At 35.1% G+C, this 18,794-nt stretch overlaps 1 protein-coding gene across 33 annotated transcripts in view; it reads left to right on the forward strand.

Moving 5' to 3' along the window:
- Positions 1 to 18,794, forward strand: part of PTPN13 (protein tyrosine phosphatase non-receptor type 13) — a 224,210-nt gene that overhangs the window by 80,724 nt on the left and 124,692 nt on the right. For all 33 annotated transcript variants that reach the window (XM_078001959.1, XM_078001963.1, XM_078001960.1 and 30 more), the window contains 3 exons: positions 5,564 to 5,629; positions 7,847 to 8,032; positions 12,691 to 12,778. In XM_078001959.1, coding sequence (XP_077858085.1) covers positions 5,564 to 5,629; positions 7,847 to 8,032; positions 12,691 to 12,778 — 340 coding nt within the window. The remainder of the gene's footprint in view (positions 1 to 5,563; positions 5,630 to 7,846; positions 8,033 to 12,690; positions 12,779 to 18,794) is intronic.

The raw sequence follows: 18,794 nt of genomic DNA on the forward strand, positions 1-18,794 counted from the left end.
TCCTCCTTTCTACACAATATACATATATGCAGTCTGTAACCCATCTACTGCTGCTGTTTATTAACCAGATGAACTAAGCACTGTCAGTGATGTCAGTGCTACTGAATTAATTTAGTTACATCTTTGTATCAGTGATCTTTATCCCTGTGTCTTTTCAGGCTGCATCAACAGTAAAAACTCTTTTAATTTATGAATAATGTATATGGAAGCATCATTCACTGACCCTGTACCGACTGTTTGGAATAGATGTAAAAGCATTTTTCTTTGTATTCTTTAAGAAATATTTTTCTAATATTAGATACCAGGTGGTATTATCAGGTTATTTTAACAAAGATCTGACATACCTGGAGTTATCTAACAACTCAACAATGTATTTTTAATTATGATTTAAAATGTTACTAAAAGTGTGGAATCCATATAAAATATCATCTTAGTAAAGTAGCAATTATAATTTTGCATATTTTATTTTTTCTATAGAGGTATTTCATACCTATATGTATTAGTCAAGGTTCTGCAGAGAAACAGAACCAATGGGGTGTGTGTGTGTGTGTGTGTGTGTGTGTGTGTGTGTGTGTGTGTATTTGTATATAGAGAGAGATTTATTATAAAGGGTTGGCTCATGCAATTATGAAGTCTCACAAGCTCCAAGATCCTCAGGATGAGTTTGTAAACTGGAGATTCAGGAGAGCCAATGGTGTAGTTCAAGTCTGAGTCTGAAGGTCAGAGAAACAGTAGAATTGCTGGTGTAGTTCTAGTTCAAAGACTGGCAGGCTCAAGACCCAAGAGGGTTTCAGTTTGAGTCCAAAGGAGGAAAATGCTGATATCCCGGTTCTAGGGCAGTTTGGCAGAAAGAATTCTCTTACTCAGAGGAGAGTTAACCTTTCTGTTCTTTTCAAGCCTTCAACTGACTGGAAAGGGCCCGCCCGTGATAGGGAGGGCAGTCTGCTTTCCTCAGTCTACTGATGTAAATGTTAATTTCACCCAAAAACACTTCCACAGAAACACGCAGAATGAGATTTGACCAAATATCTGGGCATCCTTTGGTCCAGTCAGGTTGACACATACGACTAACCATTATACGATATACATAGGTGATCAGCAAATGTACAATTTTATAACCTAGTTTTAAGAATGTTTTATTATAGTCATGTATAAAAATTATTAACATATAGTAACTCACTTTGGCATATTGAGAAGTAAATATAATAAAGAATCTTAAAGCATGGGCCACATCTCAAAGAGTCATAAACCAAAATTAATAGCGCATTCAATTAGTCCTTTATGCTAAAGCTATGAAAAATGTTTTTCATATAAGAGGCTCTTTGAAAAGGTATTTACATTTAAGACTCTTTGGAAAGGAACTTAGAGAGAAATATGATAAAAATAGTCTGCACTAGCCTGTCTTGAACTTCTTGCACATTTAATTTAATTCAGCAGACATGTATTGAATATCTACTATGTAAAGTTCTGTGTTACTTGCTAAGAGGGACACTAAAACAAAAAGCTGTTCCCCTCAAGGAAGACAAACAAGGACTCATCTAACTATACAACAAGATAATATTAGTTAACTACATCATCAGAGATACTATTGAAGTGTGATGCAGGAATATAACTGTGTCATATATGAGATAATGCTTTAACTTGTTTGGAAGTATTTATATAGCATATATAAGGGGAAACATCATCTCTGGCCTATCAATAATGGCCAGAGACAAAGAAAGAATATTCTTGGTGGAAAGAAAGCTCACGAAAAGCTGAGAAAGAAAAGGATGTATTTTGCCAACAGAAAATTATCTAGATGTGCTGAGTGTTTAGGTTGTGATAAGGGAAGGAATGATGACAGAAGAAAACTTAAAAACCTGCTTGCAGAATGGAAATAGAGGCAGGTCAAAGTGAGCCCTGAATGTCGTTATTTTAAAATTTGAATGTTTAAAAATTGAGAGCCATGAACATATTTGAAAAGTGGAACAACTTTTCTAATCTGTAATTGAGAAATAACTTAGGAAGCAATTTAAGGGATATATTAAAGTGTTGTGCGATTGTAAGAAGGGTACCCACTTTTATTACATATATCTGACTGATTTCTAAAGAGGATTTGAGACAGTTTATAGCATTGAAAAATAAAGGTGAAAAAAAATACGAGCCGAGTAAATAAAGGCAAGAAAATAAGATGAAGCTGTAGTGATGAAACAAAATGAAACAACAAAAGCGCATGGCAAGAATTCAGTGTTGATAGAAGTGGCCCAGAAGATTAGCTCTGAACCTCTTAACAGAAGGAAATAGGAAAGATGATTATTATTACTGAGATCTTGCTTCTTGTGTCACAGAAGTCAAAAGAACAAAGCTGGAGGCATCAGGCTACCTGACTTCAAACTATACTACAAGGCTACAGTAACCAAAACAGCATGGTACTGGTACCAAAACAGAGATATAGACCAATGGAACAGAACCGAGTCCTCAGAAATAATACCACACATCTACAGCCATCTGATCTTTGACAAACCTGAGAGAAACAAGAAATGGGGAAAGGATTCCCTATTTAATAAATGGTGCTGGGAAAATTGGCTAGCCATAAGTAGAAAGCTGAAACTGGATCCTTTCCTTACTCCTTATGCGAAAATTAATTCAAGATGGATTAGAGACTTAAATGTTAGACCTAATACCATAAAAATCCTAGAGGAAAACCTAGGTAGTACCATTCAGGACATAGGCATGGGCAAAGACTTCATGTCTAAAACACCAAAAGCAACGGCAACAAAAGCCAAAATTGACAAATGGGATCTAATTAAACTAAAGAGCTTCTGCACAGCAAAAGAAACTACCATCAGAGTGAACAGGCAACCTACAGAATGGGAGAAAATGTTTGCAATCTACTCATCTGACAAAGGGCTAATATCCAGAACCTACAAAGAACTCAAACAAATTTACAAGAAAAAAACAAACAACCCCATCAAAAAGTGGGCAAAGGATATGAACAGACATTTCTCAAAAGAAGACATTCATACAGCCAACAGACACATGAAAAAATGCTCATCATCACTGGCCATCAGAGAAATGCAAATCAAAACCACAATGAGATACCATCTCACACCAGTTAGAATGGCGATCATTAAAAAGTCAGGAAACAACAGGTGCTGGAGAGGATGTGGAGAAACAGGAACACTTTTACACTGTTGGTGGGATTGTAAACTAGTTCAACCATTATGGAAAACAGTATGGCGATTCCTCAAGGATCTAGAACTAGATGTACCATATGACCCAGTCATCCCATTACTGGGTATATACCCAAAGGATTATAAATCATGCTGCTATAAAGACACATGCACACGTATGTTTACTGCGGCACTATTCACAATAGCAAAGACTTGGAATCAACCCAAATGTCCATCAGTGACAGACTGGATTAAGAAAATGTGGCACATATACACCGTGGAATACTATGCAGCCATAAAAAAGGATGAGTTTGTGTCTTTTGTAGGGACATGGATGCAGCTGGAAACCATCATTCTTAGCAAAGTATCACAAGAACAGAAAACCAAACACCGCATGTTCTCACTCATAGGTGGGAACTGAACAATGAGATCACTTGGACTCGGGAAGGGGAACATCACACACCGGGGCCTATCATGGGGAGGGGGGAGGGGGGAGGGATTGCATTGGGAGTTATACCTGATGTAAATGACGAGTTGATGGGTGCTGATGAGTTGATGGCTGCAGCACACCAACATGGCACAAGTATTCATATGTAACAAACCTGCACATTATGCACATGTACCCTAGAACTCAAAGTATAATAATAATTTAAAAAAAAAAAAGAAAAGAAGCAATCAAGACTTTCCCTAGCATTCCTCTAGCAGCCTCCCCATGTGAATTCCCATATGCTCTGCCATCTTACTACAGATGAACTGTCCGTGCTCTTCTATAAAGCCAACTCTTCCATTTGTGCTTTAGCATCAATCTCCTTATCTACTTAACAGTGTTCCTCTAGCAATCTCCATTCTCTCCTGCATTTCCAGTTTTCCCTGTTGAATCATTTCTATCAGCATAAAAATATGTTGTTTTTTTAATCTTTAAGAAACAAAAAAAAGCAAACAACCTAAAGAAAACTCCTTTGATTCATCTTCCTTCTCCTTGTACTACGCTACCCATTCATTGTGAGAAAATGTTAATCAAAACTGCACTGAGGAAAGACAAAAACCAAAAAACTGCAGTGAAGCCAAGTGAGGTGGTTCTTGTCTATAATCCCAGCACACTGAGAGGCCAAGGCAGGAGGATCCCTTGACGTCAGGAGTTCGAGAACAGCCTTGGCAATATAGAGAGATCCCCATCTCTACAAAAAATTTTAAAAATTAGCCAGAAATGGTTTTACATGCCTGTAGTCCCAGCTACTTGAGAAGCTGAGACAGGAGGATCACTTGAGCCCAGGAGTTTGAGGCAACAGTGAGCTATGATTGCACCACCTCACTCCAGGCTGGGCAACAGAGAAAGATCCTGTCAAAAAACAAAACAAAAACTGCAGTGATGCAATGAGATTTACTGGTCAATTTTTAGATTGGCAAAACCCCAAGTCTTCGTAATACCTCTATGGACAAGGCTTGTGGAAAAACTCTTATATTTTACTGGTAGAAGTACAAAATGGTACAACTGTTATGTAAGGGAATCTGACAATCTGTATAAAAACTACAGATGATTTACTTTCTCATCCATTATCTCAGAGAATCAATTTAAGAGGAATACATACAAGGCTGTTTACTGAAACATCATTTATAGTAGCAAAGGTTTGAAAAAAATTTTTTAATTCTCTGTTAATAACAGATTGGTTATATAAACAGTGCTACAACCACTAATGGAATTCTATGTACCATTTTTAAAAAAAAAGATCTCTAAGCATTGATATGGAAATATCTATTGATAAGTTTAAAATGCAAGGTACCTGCCGGGCGCAGTGGCTCACACCTGTAATCCCAGCACTTTGGGAGGTGGAGGCGGACAGATCACCTGAGGTCAGGAATTCAAGACCAGCCTGGCCAACATGGCGAAACCCCTTCTGTACTTAAAATAGAAAAATTAGTCAGGCATGGTGGCGGGCATCTCTAATCCCAGCTACTCAGGAGGCTGAGAAGGAGAATCGCCAGGGAATGGAGGTTGCAGTGAGCCGAGATTGTGCCACTGCACTCCAGCCTGGGCGACAGAGCCAGACTCTGCCTCAAAAAAAAAAGCAAAGTGCCTAGTAATTTTTAAGGTTTTTGATCTTTTGTAAAAGGAGGAAATAAGAATATATATTCATATTTGCTTGAATTTGCATAAGGAAACTTTAAAAGCTAACAGAAATGATTATTGATAAAGGATGGGCTGGGGAATTAGAAAAACATCTGTTGTAATAATTTCCAGTCTTACTATCTCTTTTAAGCTCTCATATACTTTTATGTAAAATATAAAATGATGATTTTCTCAAATTGTGTATTATATTTTCTTTGGAACAAAATAATCTGTATTTATAGCACTTGCTAAATTTTCTATTGCATTTTATCATAAAATTATTTCTTAAAAATTCTATTCCTAGATCTACATTTATTCTCTTGGAATGACACTGTATTGGGGGGCTGATCATGAAGTGCCTCAGAGCCAAGTAAGTTAATTGTTTACAGTTGTTACACTTTTTACATGTGCTCAATTTTACACCTTTTATCATAGCTCTTCAATGTATTTATATGTGTTCCACAGCGTGCTGTCAGGTGTACCAGCATTCCTATGGAGGTTGTTTATATTAATAATGTCATACTTTCAGGATGAACTTATAATAAAGTACTAAAGACAGTATTTTTAAGGTATTCCTAGAACTGTAGCAATTACTAACCAGGTTTCAACAACTCAATCTGTGAGATGGAGCTGGCCTCTTCAAAATTATAGCAAGATAAATGGGAGTATACTTTATTTTATCTAATTTAGTGACTGTTAAGAGAGATTGGAAATCTCTTGTCTTTGATGATTCATTCTACTGAATGTGATAGCTTTTTTGATGCAAAAACTCTAGGAATAGTAGCCCTATGTCTCTGAGTATTGTATTAGAGAATGTCATAGCTTTTTCTCTTGGCACTTCAAATCATACATCATACTTCACCACCCCTATAGCAGCAGACATAGGTATTAAAGTAACACTTGCGGAGGTCCTGGGCCATGTTCGCCATTGGGCCGCTTCTAATCATTATTTTCTAAAATAATTCTGATTCCTAAAGACCAATATAAACATAGTAGTAAATAGTAATTGAAAATTTAAAAATAGCTATATTTCATCAAGGCAAGATATAACATATAGAATTAGGTTTTATTTTAGGCATTTATAAGTAAAAACCAAAAATAAGTAGGTCTGTTTTTTTCTTATTAAATAAAAGAAGTAACAAGCATTTTAGCCTTTTATTCTAAAATACAAACATCTTAAGATCCATAAAAGATAAATGATATTCTTTACTTCATTTGGTTTTATGTCATGAAAAATAATGTATATTTTCTTTCTCTCTTCAGTTTCAATTCTGTAAATATAAATGAGAAAGTTAAAATATTACTGGAAATATTGGTGTCTTGTATTATGCAACCTAACTTGTAAAATGTGATCACAGTCCATAACACTTTATGTTCTTTTCCGATAACTGGAAATAAAGTCAGTATCAAATATAAATAGAGAGTCAATATCAATAAATATAAATTAAAGGGGAAATATAAGCTAGTGTTTTAGGATCAGAAGTCAGAATATTTTAGAAATATTTAATACTAATTTAAAAGTATTTATTAAGTACCTACCTTGTGTCAGAGACTGTTAGACACTAGGACTGTAGTGACCCATGCCTATGCAGTTTTTTGGAAGGAATAGACAGCTAAACGGCCAATTACAACATAATGCAATAAATGCTATGTTAGAGAAAATGGAGGACGCTATGGAAAACAGAGTTGGGACTTCTGGTTAGGTTTGGAGGATCAGGACAGATTTCTTAAAGGACATTGCATCTAAGCTAACCCTAAAGGATGATATATTAATAATACCCAAATGGATGAGAAGTGGAAGGCTCATAAGAAAGGCATTTGTTTAGACCAAGGTGGATATACCAGTTTAAACTCCCATCAGCTTGGATGTGAGTTTTAATTGCTCCACTCCTTACCAATTCTTGTATTGTTAGTATTTTTATTTTTCACTATTTTATTGTGTGTGTAGTAGCTTCTTTTTGTAGTGGTTTTAATTTACATTTCTTAATAATGATATTGGCCACCCTTTCATATGCTCTTTGGCCATTCAGATATAATATTCTACAAAATACGTTAACGAATAAAAAAACCTCACATTCTGGCTTGTCTGTTTGACCAACATAATTATAATTTATATTTAAATGGTCTTGAGGCATTGCAATATTTTAAATCTCCTTTAAGTTATCAAATTATATTTATACACATTGACTGTATTACATTTTATATAATATTAGGAAACAGTTTATTCCCCCAAATGGTGTGTATGTTTGTGTGTGTGTGTGTGTGTGTGTACATGTAGTAACTGTTGATCAAAACATTTGAATAAGCCAAGAATGTCACTACTTTACTTTGTACTTTAAAATACCCAGAGTTTTTCTGTACTTCCTGTATAGGGAAGTATAAGTTAACTATCTTCTGCTAATATTTTTTAGACCATAAAAAGGTAAAACACAGTAAGATGCATATGCTTATAAGGAAGGAATTTATTTCCTCCAAGTATGTGAAGCGTGTTTCAGTGTGGTTCCTGTGATTCCTAGAATGATTTGTCTCATTAGAAAGAATATTTACTCACATTTATTAATGTGGCTTTTCCTTTATTTATATTCAGCCTATCAAGCTTGGAGATCATCTCAACAGCATACTGCTTGGAATGTGTGAGGATGTTATTTATGCTCGAGTTTCTGTTCGGACTGTGCTGGATGCTTGCAGTGCCCACATTAGGAATAGCAACTGTGCACCCTCATTTTCCTACGTGAAACACTTGGTAAAACTGGTTCTGGGAAATCTTTCTGGGGTAAGCTACAGTTACAATGGTAAATATAGTCATATTTTTAAAATTGAGTAGATATCACAAAATTTTCTTTAAGGATACTGTATAGGTAGCATTTTCTCAATGAAGACTAGAAATGGAAAATTGAATTTCTTCTTCTAATATAAATTGTTTATTTGAAACAATACTTAAAATTTAGAAGCTCATTGCAATGAGTCTAGATTTTGTGAGAGTTATTCCCAAAAATATCATAGAATAATAGCATGTTTGAGCTGAAAGTATCTCCTCTTGTTTTCTTTCTTAGATCTTTTCCTAAGGAGCTTTTAGCAAATGGTTATACTGTGTACACCTAGAAAAAATGTATTAACATGAAAATGGGTTTTAGAAATATTTAAATGTACTTTCTGTTGCTTTATACCTATTTCATGACCACTCATTTTTCTGGATCTTCTAGGTATTTCCCAAACCTTCTCTACTTTCTTCTCTGAACACTGCTACCTAGTGTATACAGGAAATCCATGCTTGTATCCCTGCCAGATTTCCCCAAGACCCGGACTCTTCTGGTTTTTCTCTTGTTTTGGATATGAAGAATCCCAAGAATAACCAATGCCATATCTTACCTGAAAGTCCCACCTTTGTTCTGCATTTCTAAGGCTGTATTTTATCTTGTTTGCCCTATCTGATCTGGATCTATATTTTATCTGCTCTTATCCTTAGGGTTATAGTCCCAGAGTATTGGTCCCTCTTCCTTGTACAGGTTACAAATTGACCACTGCCACACAGTGTTCTTGTTAGCTTCCTCAGAATTCCTTATCAGTAGGGATTTAGTTCCCATCTTAACCAGGATGTCAGATGGCTGCCAGGAATATATTCAAATTCTGCACAATTTTTCAGTTGATGACAGGCCCAGAGATCTTCTAGACAAATGGTTTGTAAACTCTCCCCCAAGAAACCTTTGAGGTTCTATAGTGAAGGGAAGTGTAGGAAGTAGAGGCTGAATAAATGGAGTTCTTGGTTGCCCATTTTCCCTCTTTAACTGGAGCAGCTCCAGTTTTATTTGATCTGTTTATGTTTCTGCATATGATTTTTTTGGACAAAGGTAAAGCTATTAAAAAATCTTTGAAAACCCTCTGTCCAGACCAACATTTCTCACATTGTTTTCAATATTTTTGTTTTAAAAATTCCTCTATGACCAAAGAAGCTTGAGAAAAAATTATTTAAAGGAAATTCAATGTATTTTCACTGGAGAACTTCTTAGAGCCTTTAATGTACTAGACTATATTACTAACCTTCAAGAAGAATAGACATGTAAATGAAGCATTTCCCAAACTTACTTGGTCTTTGAGGTCTTTTCTTCACAGACATTCTCATAAGGCTAATATTCTTTAAAACTTCACTTTATGGTTAAGGAAACTGATACCCAAACAACTATGGGATTTGAGTTCTCTATTAGTCAGTCCAGGGACTTTTTTATTATACCACACTTTCTCTAAGACTCTTGTGCTGTTTGCTAATTTTACTCCTATAGTAAAATTGTGAGAGATGTTTTTTTCTGTCTTTGAATGAATATTTTTTTTCTGTCTCCGGCCGGGCGCGGTGGCTCAAGCCTGTAATCCCAGCACTTTGGGAGGCCGAGACGGGTGGATCACGAGGTCAGGAGATCGAAACCATCCTGGCTAACACGGTGAAACCCCGTCTCTATTAAGAAATACAAAAAACTAGCCGGGCGAGGTGGCGGGCGCCTGTAGTCCCAGCTACTCGGGAGGCTGAGGCCGGAGAATGGCGTGAACCCGGGAGGCGGAGCTTGCAGTGAGCTGAGATCCGGCCACTGCACTCCAGCCTGGGCGACAGAGCGAGACTCCGTCTCAAAAAAAAAAAAAAAAAAAAGAAATTCTATTACCTATCAATAATTGCCCATATTACACATAAAATCTTCATCCCTTTAAGGTTTAGCATTTAGTTCTCATTATTATAGTGGATCTTTGTTGCTCATTTATGTATGAAACCTGTGCTAGGGATTGTAGAAGATAAAAATTGGAATAAAATATTTGATCTAGGCGCTCTTATCTAAAAATGCCATAACCATTTGCTTAATTATAAAATGAAAGAAGGCTATAAAAAGATACATAGTAAAAATTTTAACAGCTATGAGAGTTTAAAGGAAAAGGATACAAATTATGGTTGCACTGAAAAATAGCACTTTGTAGCCGAGCATAATGGTGCATGCCTTTAGTCCCAGCTACTCAGGAGGCTGAGGTGGGAGGACCACTTGAGCCTGGGAGGTCAAGGCTATGGTGAGCCATGATTGCACCACTGCAGTCCAACCTAGGCAACAGAGTAAGGCCCTACCTCAAAAAAAATTAAAATTAAAATTAAAAATAGCACTTCGAACTATATCCTGTAGGCTAGATAGAGTAATCTTGGCAGAGGGAAGTGAACCTGGATAAAGGCTGTGAAATGGGAAAACAGGGATGTTTGGGGAACAGTATGGCATGGGGGTGTATCGTGGGGTTATTTAATGGGAGAGAAAAATAGAAGGATCAGTTGGAATCAGCATGTAGATAGCCTCTCTTCACAAAGACAAATTTTTACTAAGTATAATCATGCTCCCCTTACCTTTCTGTTGCTCTTCCTCATCTCCTAGACATCACTGGGTAGAAGTAACTCCAACAGCTACTGTTTTTTAAGTGTTTGTTTACTTTGTGCCAGACACTATGCTAAAGGGTTTATGTGCATTATCACATTATTCATCAAAACAACCTCAATTTAATGGAGATACTTTTATCCTCATTTTAGAGGGCATAAAACTAAGGCTGAGAAAGATTAAATAACTTACACATAGCCACAGATATGGTAAATGACAAAGACATAATTGGAACTGGGGTGTTTCTGACCCCAATGTATTCCTTAAAGCTTTTGTTGTCTCCAGTAGCTGATAGAGTGAGTTAGTCTTTCACTGGTATGAAATTCATTGTAAGTGACCATCATTCTTACTTAAAATTAATTAGCATGGGGTAAAAGTCAGCAAGCCAGCTTACTTGTCTAGGTTTTTCCACTGATTTAATGTTACAATATTTGGGCCACAGTTTTACTTATCTGCAAAATAGGAATAATATGTATCAATCACCCATATTATCAAACTGTTGTAAAAGTAATTATTTCCATATTAATGAGCTGCTTTGTGGTCCTTAGAAGTTTCTTCGCTATTTCTCCTTTTATTTGTAATATGAGGATAATATTGTCTACCATATGAGGTTGTTTGAGGATTAGATAGCACAAAGTATGTGCCTAGCATATATGTTCAATAAATAATAGTTATTATTAATAGTAACTAACTTCAATGCAGGAATTTTCAAAGATGTGGGATGTTTACTGTCTTTTCAGTCACTGACAGTACAGTATAATCTGGACTAACATCATTCATGCAACTTAAATGATAACATTATTTCAGCAATACTTCCATTTACAAGTCTTCTTATAGGTAGAAAACATAATGCTTGAGCCTTGAATATACTACCTTAAACAGGTTTTTAATCCATACTCCAGCAAGATTCCCTAATGGAGCAATATTAAAACATTTCTGTAGTATGTGCGAGTGTGTGTGTGTAAACAAATATGTATGCATGCTCTTGGTGCTAGATTTAAGTAATTTCTTTTCACCATTCTCTCTTCTTCCATTTATATTGACATTTCTCTTCTAATTGGCCACCAGAATGAAACAGTGATCTGCTCAATTTTTTATCCCTTATAATATGGAGTTTGACCTAATTTGACATACTTTATTTCAAGCAAATACCCTTGGCTAAAGCTATTAAACTTTAAGACTACATTTTGTTTTAATGGGAACTTCAAAGAGCATTGATTTAAATGTGTTATCCCTCAGAGGGTCCATTTAAAGACCTAGCATTTCTCGGCCAGGCATAGTGGATCACGCCTGTAATCCCAGCACTTAGGGGGGTCAAGGCAGGCAGATCACTTGAGGTCAGGAATTCAAGACCAGCCTGGCCAACATGGTGAAACCCTGTCTCTACTAAAAATACAAAAATTAGCTAGGCATGGTGGTGTGCACCAGTGTCCTAGCTACTCTGGAGGCTGAGGCATGAGAATCACCTGAACCTGGGAGGCAGAGGTTGCAGTTAACCGAGGTCCTTCAACCTGGGTGACAGAGTGAGACTCCATCTCAAAAAAAAAGACTTAGCATTTCTCAAATGTAATTTCTAAAGGGCAAGATCTATAAAATTATTTCTGAAAGTAATTTAAATTCCTGAATTCATAGTTATAACCAGGAGAAAGCTTTATTATACCCAAATTAATGTGATTTTTAAATTATAATCTAACAAGAGTAGTTATTGGTTGGGGAAAGAAGACGACTTCAAGTTTACTGTTTTCAAATAGAACTCGTTTTAACAAGTTTAATCTGATGGTATTTTCTAGTTAGTAGGTTACTCTTCAGTCACTGCTTCTTCCCTTTTAATTTTCTGTAATGAATTGGCCAGCACTGGGCTACATAAATCTTATCCAAGAATACAAATTACCCTACAAATACAATAGGACATAGAGTCTCATTATTTAATATTATATCCTCCAAAAACTGTGTAACTAGTGTCATTCTGTAAACAGTTACTATGAAAACAAAAGGGAGATCCTTTTGTCAAACTTGATTTATTATTACCTGTGTGCAGACAGACCAGCTTTCCTGTAACAGTGAACAAAAACCTGATCGAAGCCAGGCTATTCGAGATCGATTGCGAGGAAAAGGATTACCAACAGGTAAGAGTATATTAATAGGAAATTTCTAGGCTTTAACCTTATCCCATTGTTTTCTTTACAAAAATTATACTTACCTGGCTTTGAAATCTGGTAATTGAAACGATGATTAGAACATAAACGTACAAAGTGGAGTTAGGGAATGGACAAGAATACTAGCTACATTAAAAAATAGCTTCATTAAACTTATACAGAAAATATTATTAATATAGTTAGAATTCCCAGAGTAAATTATTTCCCTTTCCAGTATTGATATATCAATAATAATATTATTTATTTACTTTATCATGGTATTTCATATTAAAAATATTTTATAAAGCATGACTAAATAAACACATGCATATGTTTATGAACATAAACACTAAAACAAGTTTCAGAAAGTTTTTCTTACTGCACTGTGATATTTTGTATCATATTTCTTTTTTTTTTAATGCTAGTAATAACCCACTAAATAGATATTACCATGGAGTTATCAAATACTACCTTAGGTCATGTGTGATACTTAGTAAATACAAACTAATGATGAATAGTGGTTTTCCTATTTGTCAGTAACATTATATAATTATGTATCCTATGATAATTAAATTTACTTTTTAAAAAGAAATGAATGGAAATTTCAGGCCAGGCAAGGTGGCTCATGCCTGTAATCCCAGCACTTTGGGAGGCTGAGGCGGGTGGATCACCTTAGATCAGGGGTTCGAGACCAGGCTGGCCAACATGGTGAAACCCCATCTCTACTGAAAATGCAAAAATTAGCCGGGCATGGTGGCAGGTGCCTGTAATCCCAGCTACTCAGGAGGCTGAGGGAGGAGAATCACTTGAACCCGGGAGGCAGAGATTGCAGTAAGCTGAGATTGCACCACTGCGCTCCAGCCTGGGCAACAAAGAGTGAAACTCTGTCTCAAAAAAAAAAAGAAAAGAAAGAAAAGAAAAGAGGTGAATAGAAATTTCAAACACTTGAAATAAAAGTAAATATAATTTTATGTGACAATTTATTTTTCACTGTTAAGTTTCAGGCATGGCTTATTTATAAAATAAACTTTTGATTTTGCTGATTATCTTTGTTCTCTTCTTATCAAGCAATATTGAGAATCACGATAATCTAAACATTAACAAAAATACTTTTTAGATCTTGTCTTAGATCTTGGGGCTAGGTAGAAGTAAATGTACAGGTTACTTAAATATATTCTAATTTATATACTTTAATAAAATAGATGAAAAAGTTAAGAGTTTAATTTAATCAGAACATCAGAGAAAGCTGTCTTATTTAAAACCTATGAGCAACTCTGGTTGTGAAAACTAAACGTAGACCTTAACTATCTGGACCAAATGCTTTGCAGAGTCAGAACTCTCATATCTGAGAGGAAGGAATGTGTAAGTCAAAGAAAAGTAGTAAAATTGTTTCTAAGGGAGTGATTTTGTAATGGTACAGTTAGTTAAGTATCTGTTTTGGTGCTTCCATTGTAATTATTGTGAATAAAGATTATCTTTCTGAAAAGATATTTTAGCTTTCCTTTCATTGGTACAGTAATTTATTTCTGGTTAGATCAGGGTTTTTTTTCTAATACATACGTGATTAGTTTATATGTGGGCCAAAAATACAGTGTGGTGACAACTTTGAAAGTATTTTTAATCCTTTCTTGCAAATATTTCCTTCCTATACTTGTATCCCCATACTGTACTTTTGTCACTTTGTTTTTGTAGGTAAAAATCTGTTTATTTTTATAGTATTCTAGGATTTGAGATAGTATATAGTGTAAACTTTGGCACTAACAGTAGCAGCAATTTGTTAATTCATCAAATTTTCGGTCAGTCTCCTATTTTAGAATCAAATAATAACAGAAACTTATAAATGAATGTCAATAGCAAGCTGAAAGAATCTTTTGGGAGATACAATGAACATTTTAATAAGTGGAACGTTAGATTTAAAAGACATTGTTGTTTTTCTTATTTATCTTTTTCTATTTTCTCCCTCTCTTTCCTCTCTCCACTCCCCTCTTTTCTTTCCTCTCTCCCTCCCTCCTTTTTATTTGTCTTTCTTGTTATTTCTCTGACCTCTTTCAGCAGTTCCCTACTATCATTTCCTACTACCATTAAGTGGCCATGTTATGTAATTGAAATTTATTTGCTTATTTGTTACTTCTTGATTTAATAACTGTAATGTTGTATTATTAATTTTTGCAGTGTATTTTTTCTAAGAATAAAAAATATTCATATATATTTATTTATGTATATATGACTCCCATTCTATCTCCCTTTCCATTGTGGGTCTGTAGAAAGAAAAAGGGGAGCCTTGAAATATTTATCAAATTAAGGATTATCAAATGCTAACATAGTTTAGATTTTATTACTTTCAATGATTCAGAGGCTTAATGTTTCAGAAATTAATTGTTACAGAGTATTTTAAAGATAGCAATTAAGAGATTTTACTGAGTCTATACCTACTTGGTAACATATTTTAAATAGCAGGTTATTTGTCATTTACATATATACATATATTTGTTTCATAAAGGACATTCATAAAAGTTAAGCTTTCTGGACATGTAGATGCTGGGGATAGGGAAAACCTACTATATTAAGTATATTAGTTTTTATAGGTGTTCAGTGTCTATTTGTTAATTGAACAAGAAAAGGTTTTATGGAAATACTAGATTTTGAAGTGTAATATATTTGTACTATAAATATTTAATAGTTCCGTAAAGAAATATGTGAAACTATGGTTTATTTATTTAGCCTATTTTAAACATTAAGTTGTATGCAAAAGAAAAAGAAAACATCTTGGCTCATATTATTAGACCATTTTCTTATTATAACAATAAAAACATCAGAAGTTTTAATTCAGATTTTAATACCTTTTATCTGTAATTTTGTTTTTATAATACTGAGAAAGATTTAGTATTACTGTCTAATAGTTCCTTAGAATTCTTATTATTAATATGCTGTTCTAATACAGATAAGGAAGCATTGACTGTCAGGACTTTACAAAATTAACAGAGAAATCAAATCCTTAAGTAGATTGTTTGTTGATTTTATCCTCTAATAGTCATATTGGAGAATAAAATCTCCCTTATATCTAAACTCAAGAGAATTTGTGAGTGATTACAATTAGTCACTCAGGATAAACCAAATTTTGTTTAATGTTTCTATTTTTTAGTAGAGTTAAAAGTCCTAATACTGAAATAATAGTCTTATTTGGATAAAATATAAGGGAAGAGTATTCCTCAGACCTTCCTAGCCATCATTGCTTTGCACAGTAGTATTGCACAAGTGTTCTTTTCATTTACCTTTTACAAATTCGTAAAACCTTATTTTAAGGACAAAGTCAATATAAATATACTAATTATAGCCATTACCAGGCAGAAGTATTCAGCAGCTAATAGTCAACTGCATACACTAATTTTAAAAGTTTAAGATTGAAAAAAATTATCTCTTGAAGAAGTAATTCTTCTAAGACACCTAGGACACTTGGCAGTGCCACTTCTTAACTGTCAATGGTCAAATGCAGCAAAGCAACCTTCTGATACATTATTAGTAAAACATTTTCTTCAATGTGCACCAACCCAAAATCTATATGTGGTGATAGCATTAGTTTATTAGGCTCTTGACTACAGTCTTTAATAAAGAAAATGTTAAGATGGACAGTGAGATACAGAATTAGATGGAAAGAAGTATGCAAATTTAGGGATAATGCCTTATACCTAGTGATTTAATTGTTCAGCTCAAATACAATAAAATTCTTTTATCTATAAGTAAATGACCTTAAAAGGTCTCTTCTTATATCTTACCTCCGAGATCTGTCACAGAAGCTAAGGCCTAAACTAGTGGGCTGTCTGCCCCTGCTTTGTTACCTAATACTGCCAATGCTGATAAAATAGCGTCACTGAGCAGAAAGAAATCAAACATTTCCTGCCAAGCTTAAGGTGGAAACTTAAACTATTATTCAGATCAACATGGTGGTGCTTCAGAACTTAGGCATATTAATAATATCATGTTTCTTTCTTTTAAAATGCACTTGTACACATTTGTGAGGACACATGGGGACTTGGGGAGCCTCTTTCAATATTGAAATGTCATTTCGAACTTTACTTCTAGGAGATGTGAATGTCTGAGTCTGGGTGAAGTGAAAGGTGAATGATGGTATCCAGTGTGGGATAATGTTAATCACATATAACAAAAATAGTTAAAACACAGTGTAATTTACAAGGAAGTTTTTTTCAACTTAAATAAATGGGGTATGTTCTATTACAAAGACTTTTTATACTCTTGAAATCTTACCCAAGGAATACAAGTATGAAATCTTTTATTTGTAAATAAAGTCTATTTATTGTTTCCCATTTAGCTTTTAGCAAGCTATGCATTCTCCAGAAGGAAAATGCTTAGGGCCATTGCAGTGTTATAGTCAAGCAATAATGTTAATTGAAAATAGGGTGATAGCAGCAGAATTAGAATACATGAAATAATAAGATATCTTTGAGAATTTAAATAGCCATCATTTACTGATGGATTTGATATGGGGATTAAATAAGGTAAAAGATTTAAGGATGGTGCCCATATTTCTGTTTTGAACAATCAGTTGAGTAATTGGGCCATTTATTGTAATAGGAAAGACTGGGGGAGAATGGACAGTTCTGGATGTGGGAAGCAAAAGATCAGTTTTGAGCATGTTGCATTTGAGGGTCTTCTGAAATGTAAGTAGAAGTTTCATTACATATGATTGGAACTCCCAGAGGAGGTCAGTGCTAAGTGTATCAATTGGGAGTTGTCAAGGTATAAATGATATTACTGCCTTGTTAATGGAAGAAATTACATAAAGACAAAGTGAGTAGATGGAATTCTAAAACTGACACCTGAGGAAGTCCAACATTTGGATATCTAATAAGGGAAGAAAAACCAAAGACTAAGAATGAGCAGTCTGACAGGTAGGATATATAGGTATATAAAGAGGAAAAGATTGAGTAAAGGATGGTCATCATAACCAGTTGTTACTGAGAAGTACAATATGTATACCAAAATGTCCATCTGATTTGGCAAGCAGAGATCATTGGTCATAACTAATGAGAGTTGCTAATGTATGGAGTAGTTGGAAGCTGATTAAAATGGGTAGAATAATGAATGGGAAGTAAGAAATGGGAGACAGCAGTAGCTAGGGGGAAATGTGGTTAACAGAGGAAGAGTTTGGTTTGGTTTGGTTTGACTATGGGAGATATTAGATTATGTTCACATACTAATGGGAATATTCAATAGAGAGGAAGAATAATGAAAGTATGAGGAGATAGCAACAGAGAATTAACCATAGAAGTAAAGTCTTTGATAAAGCAAAATTGTGAGGGGAGAATCCAGGATACATATTGGGGATTGGCCTTCAACTGGTAGGAAATTTCATCTTTTAAGATGGCAAAGAGAAGAGTAGACATAGTAGGTAGCTCACGCCTGAGATCTCAGCACTTTGGGAGGCTGAGGCGGGCGGATCACGAGGTCAGGAGATGGAGACCATCCTGGCTAACACAGTGAAACCCCGTCTCTACTCAAAATACAAAAGCAAAATTAACACGGCGGCGGGTGCCTGTAGCCCCAGCTACTCGGGAGACTGAGGGAGAATGGCGTGAACCTGGGAGGTGGAGCTTGCAGTGAGCCGAGATCGCGCCACTGCACTCGAGCCTGGGTGACAGAGCAAGACTCAAAAAAAAAAAAAAAAAGAGTAGACATAGGTAGTATAGAATTACTAATGGAAAGATGAGAAAGCCCTCCTCCAACAGCTCTGGTTTTCTTGGAGTTATGACAACAGCATCAGCTAAAAGAGTCGGGAGTTAAGGTAGAAAATGTGAAGAATGAGGAAAAGTGAAACAGTCATTGTGGAAAGTAAACAGACTTACTATTAACACGTGGTGTTGCGTGTACAAAGTGATTGAGTATGAATTTATGATGTTGCCACATACCCGCTTGTTTGATGTTTTTCCAAGTTTTAACTGCTTTTTGGTAGTCAATGTAGCAGAATAAGGCAGATGGTTGAGTTCATCTA

This window comes from Macaca mulatta, chromosome 5 (assembly GCF_049350105.2).
Source record: "Macaca mulatta isolate MMU2019108-1 chromosome 5, T2T-MMU8v2.0, whole genome shotgun sequence".
Lineage (NCBI taxonomy): Eukaryota > Metazoa > Chordata > Mammalia > Primates > Cercopithecidae > Macaca > Macaca mulatta.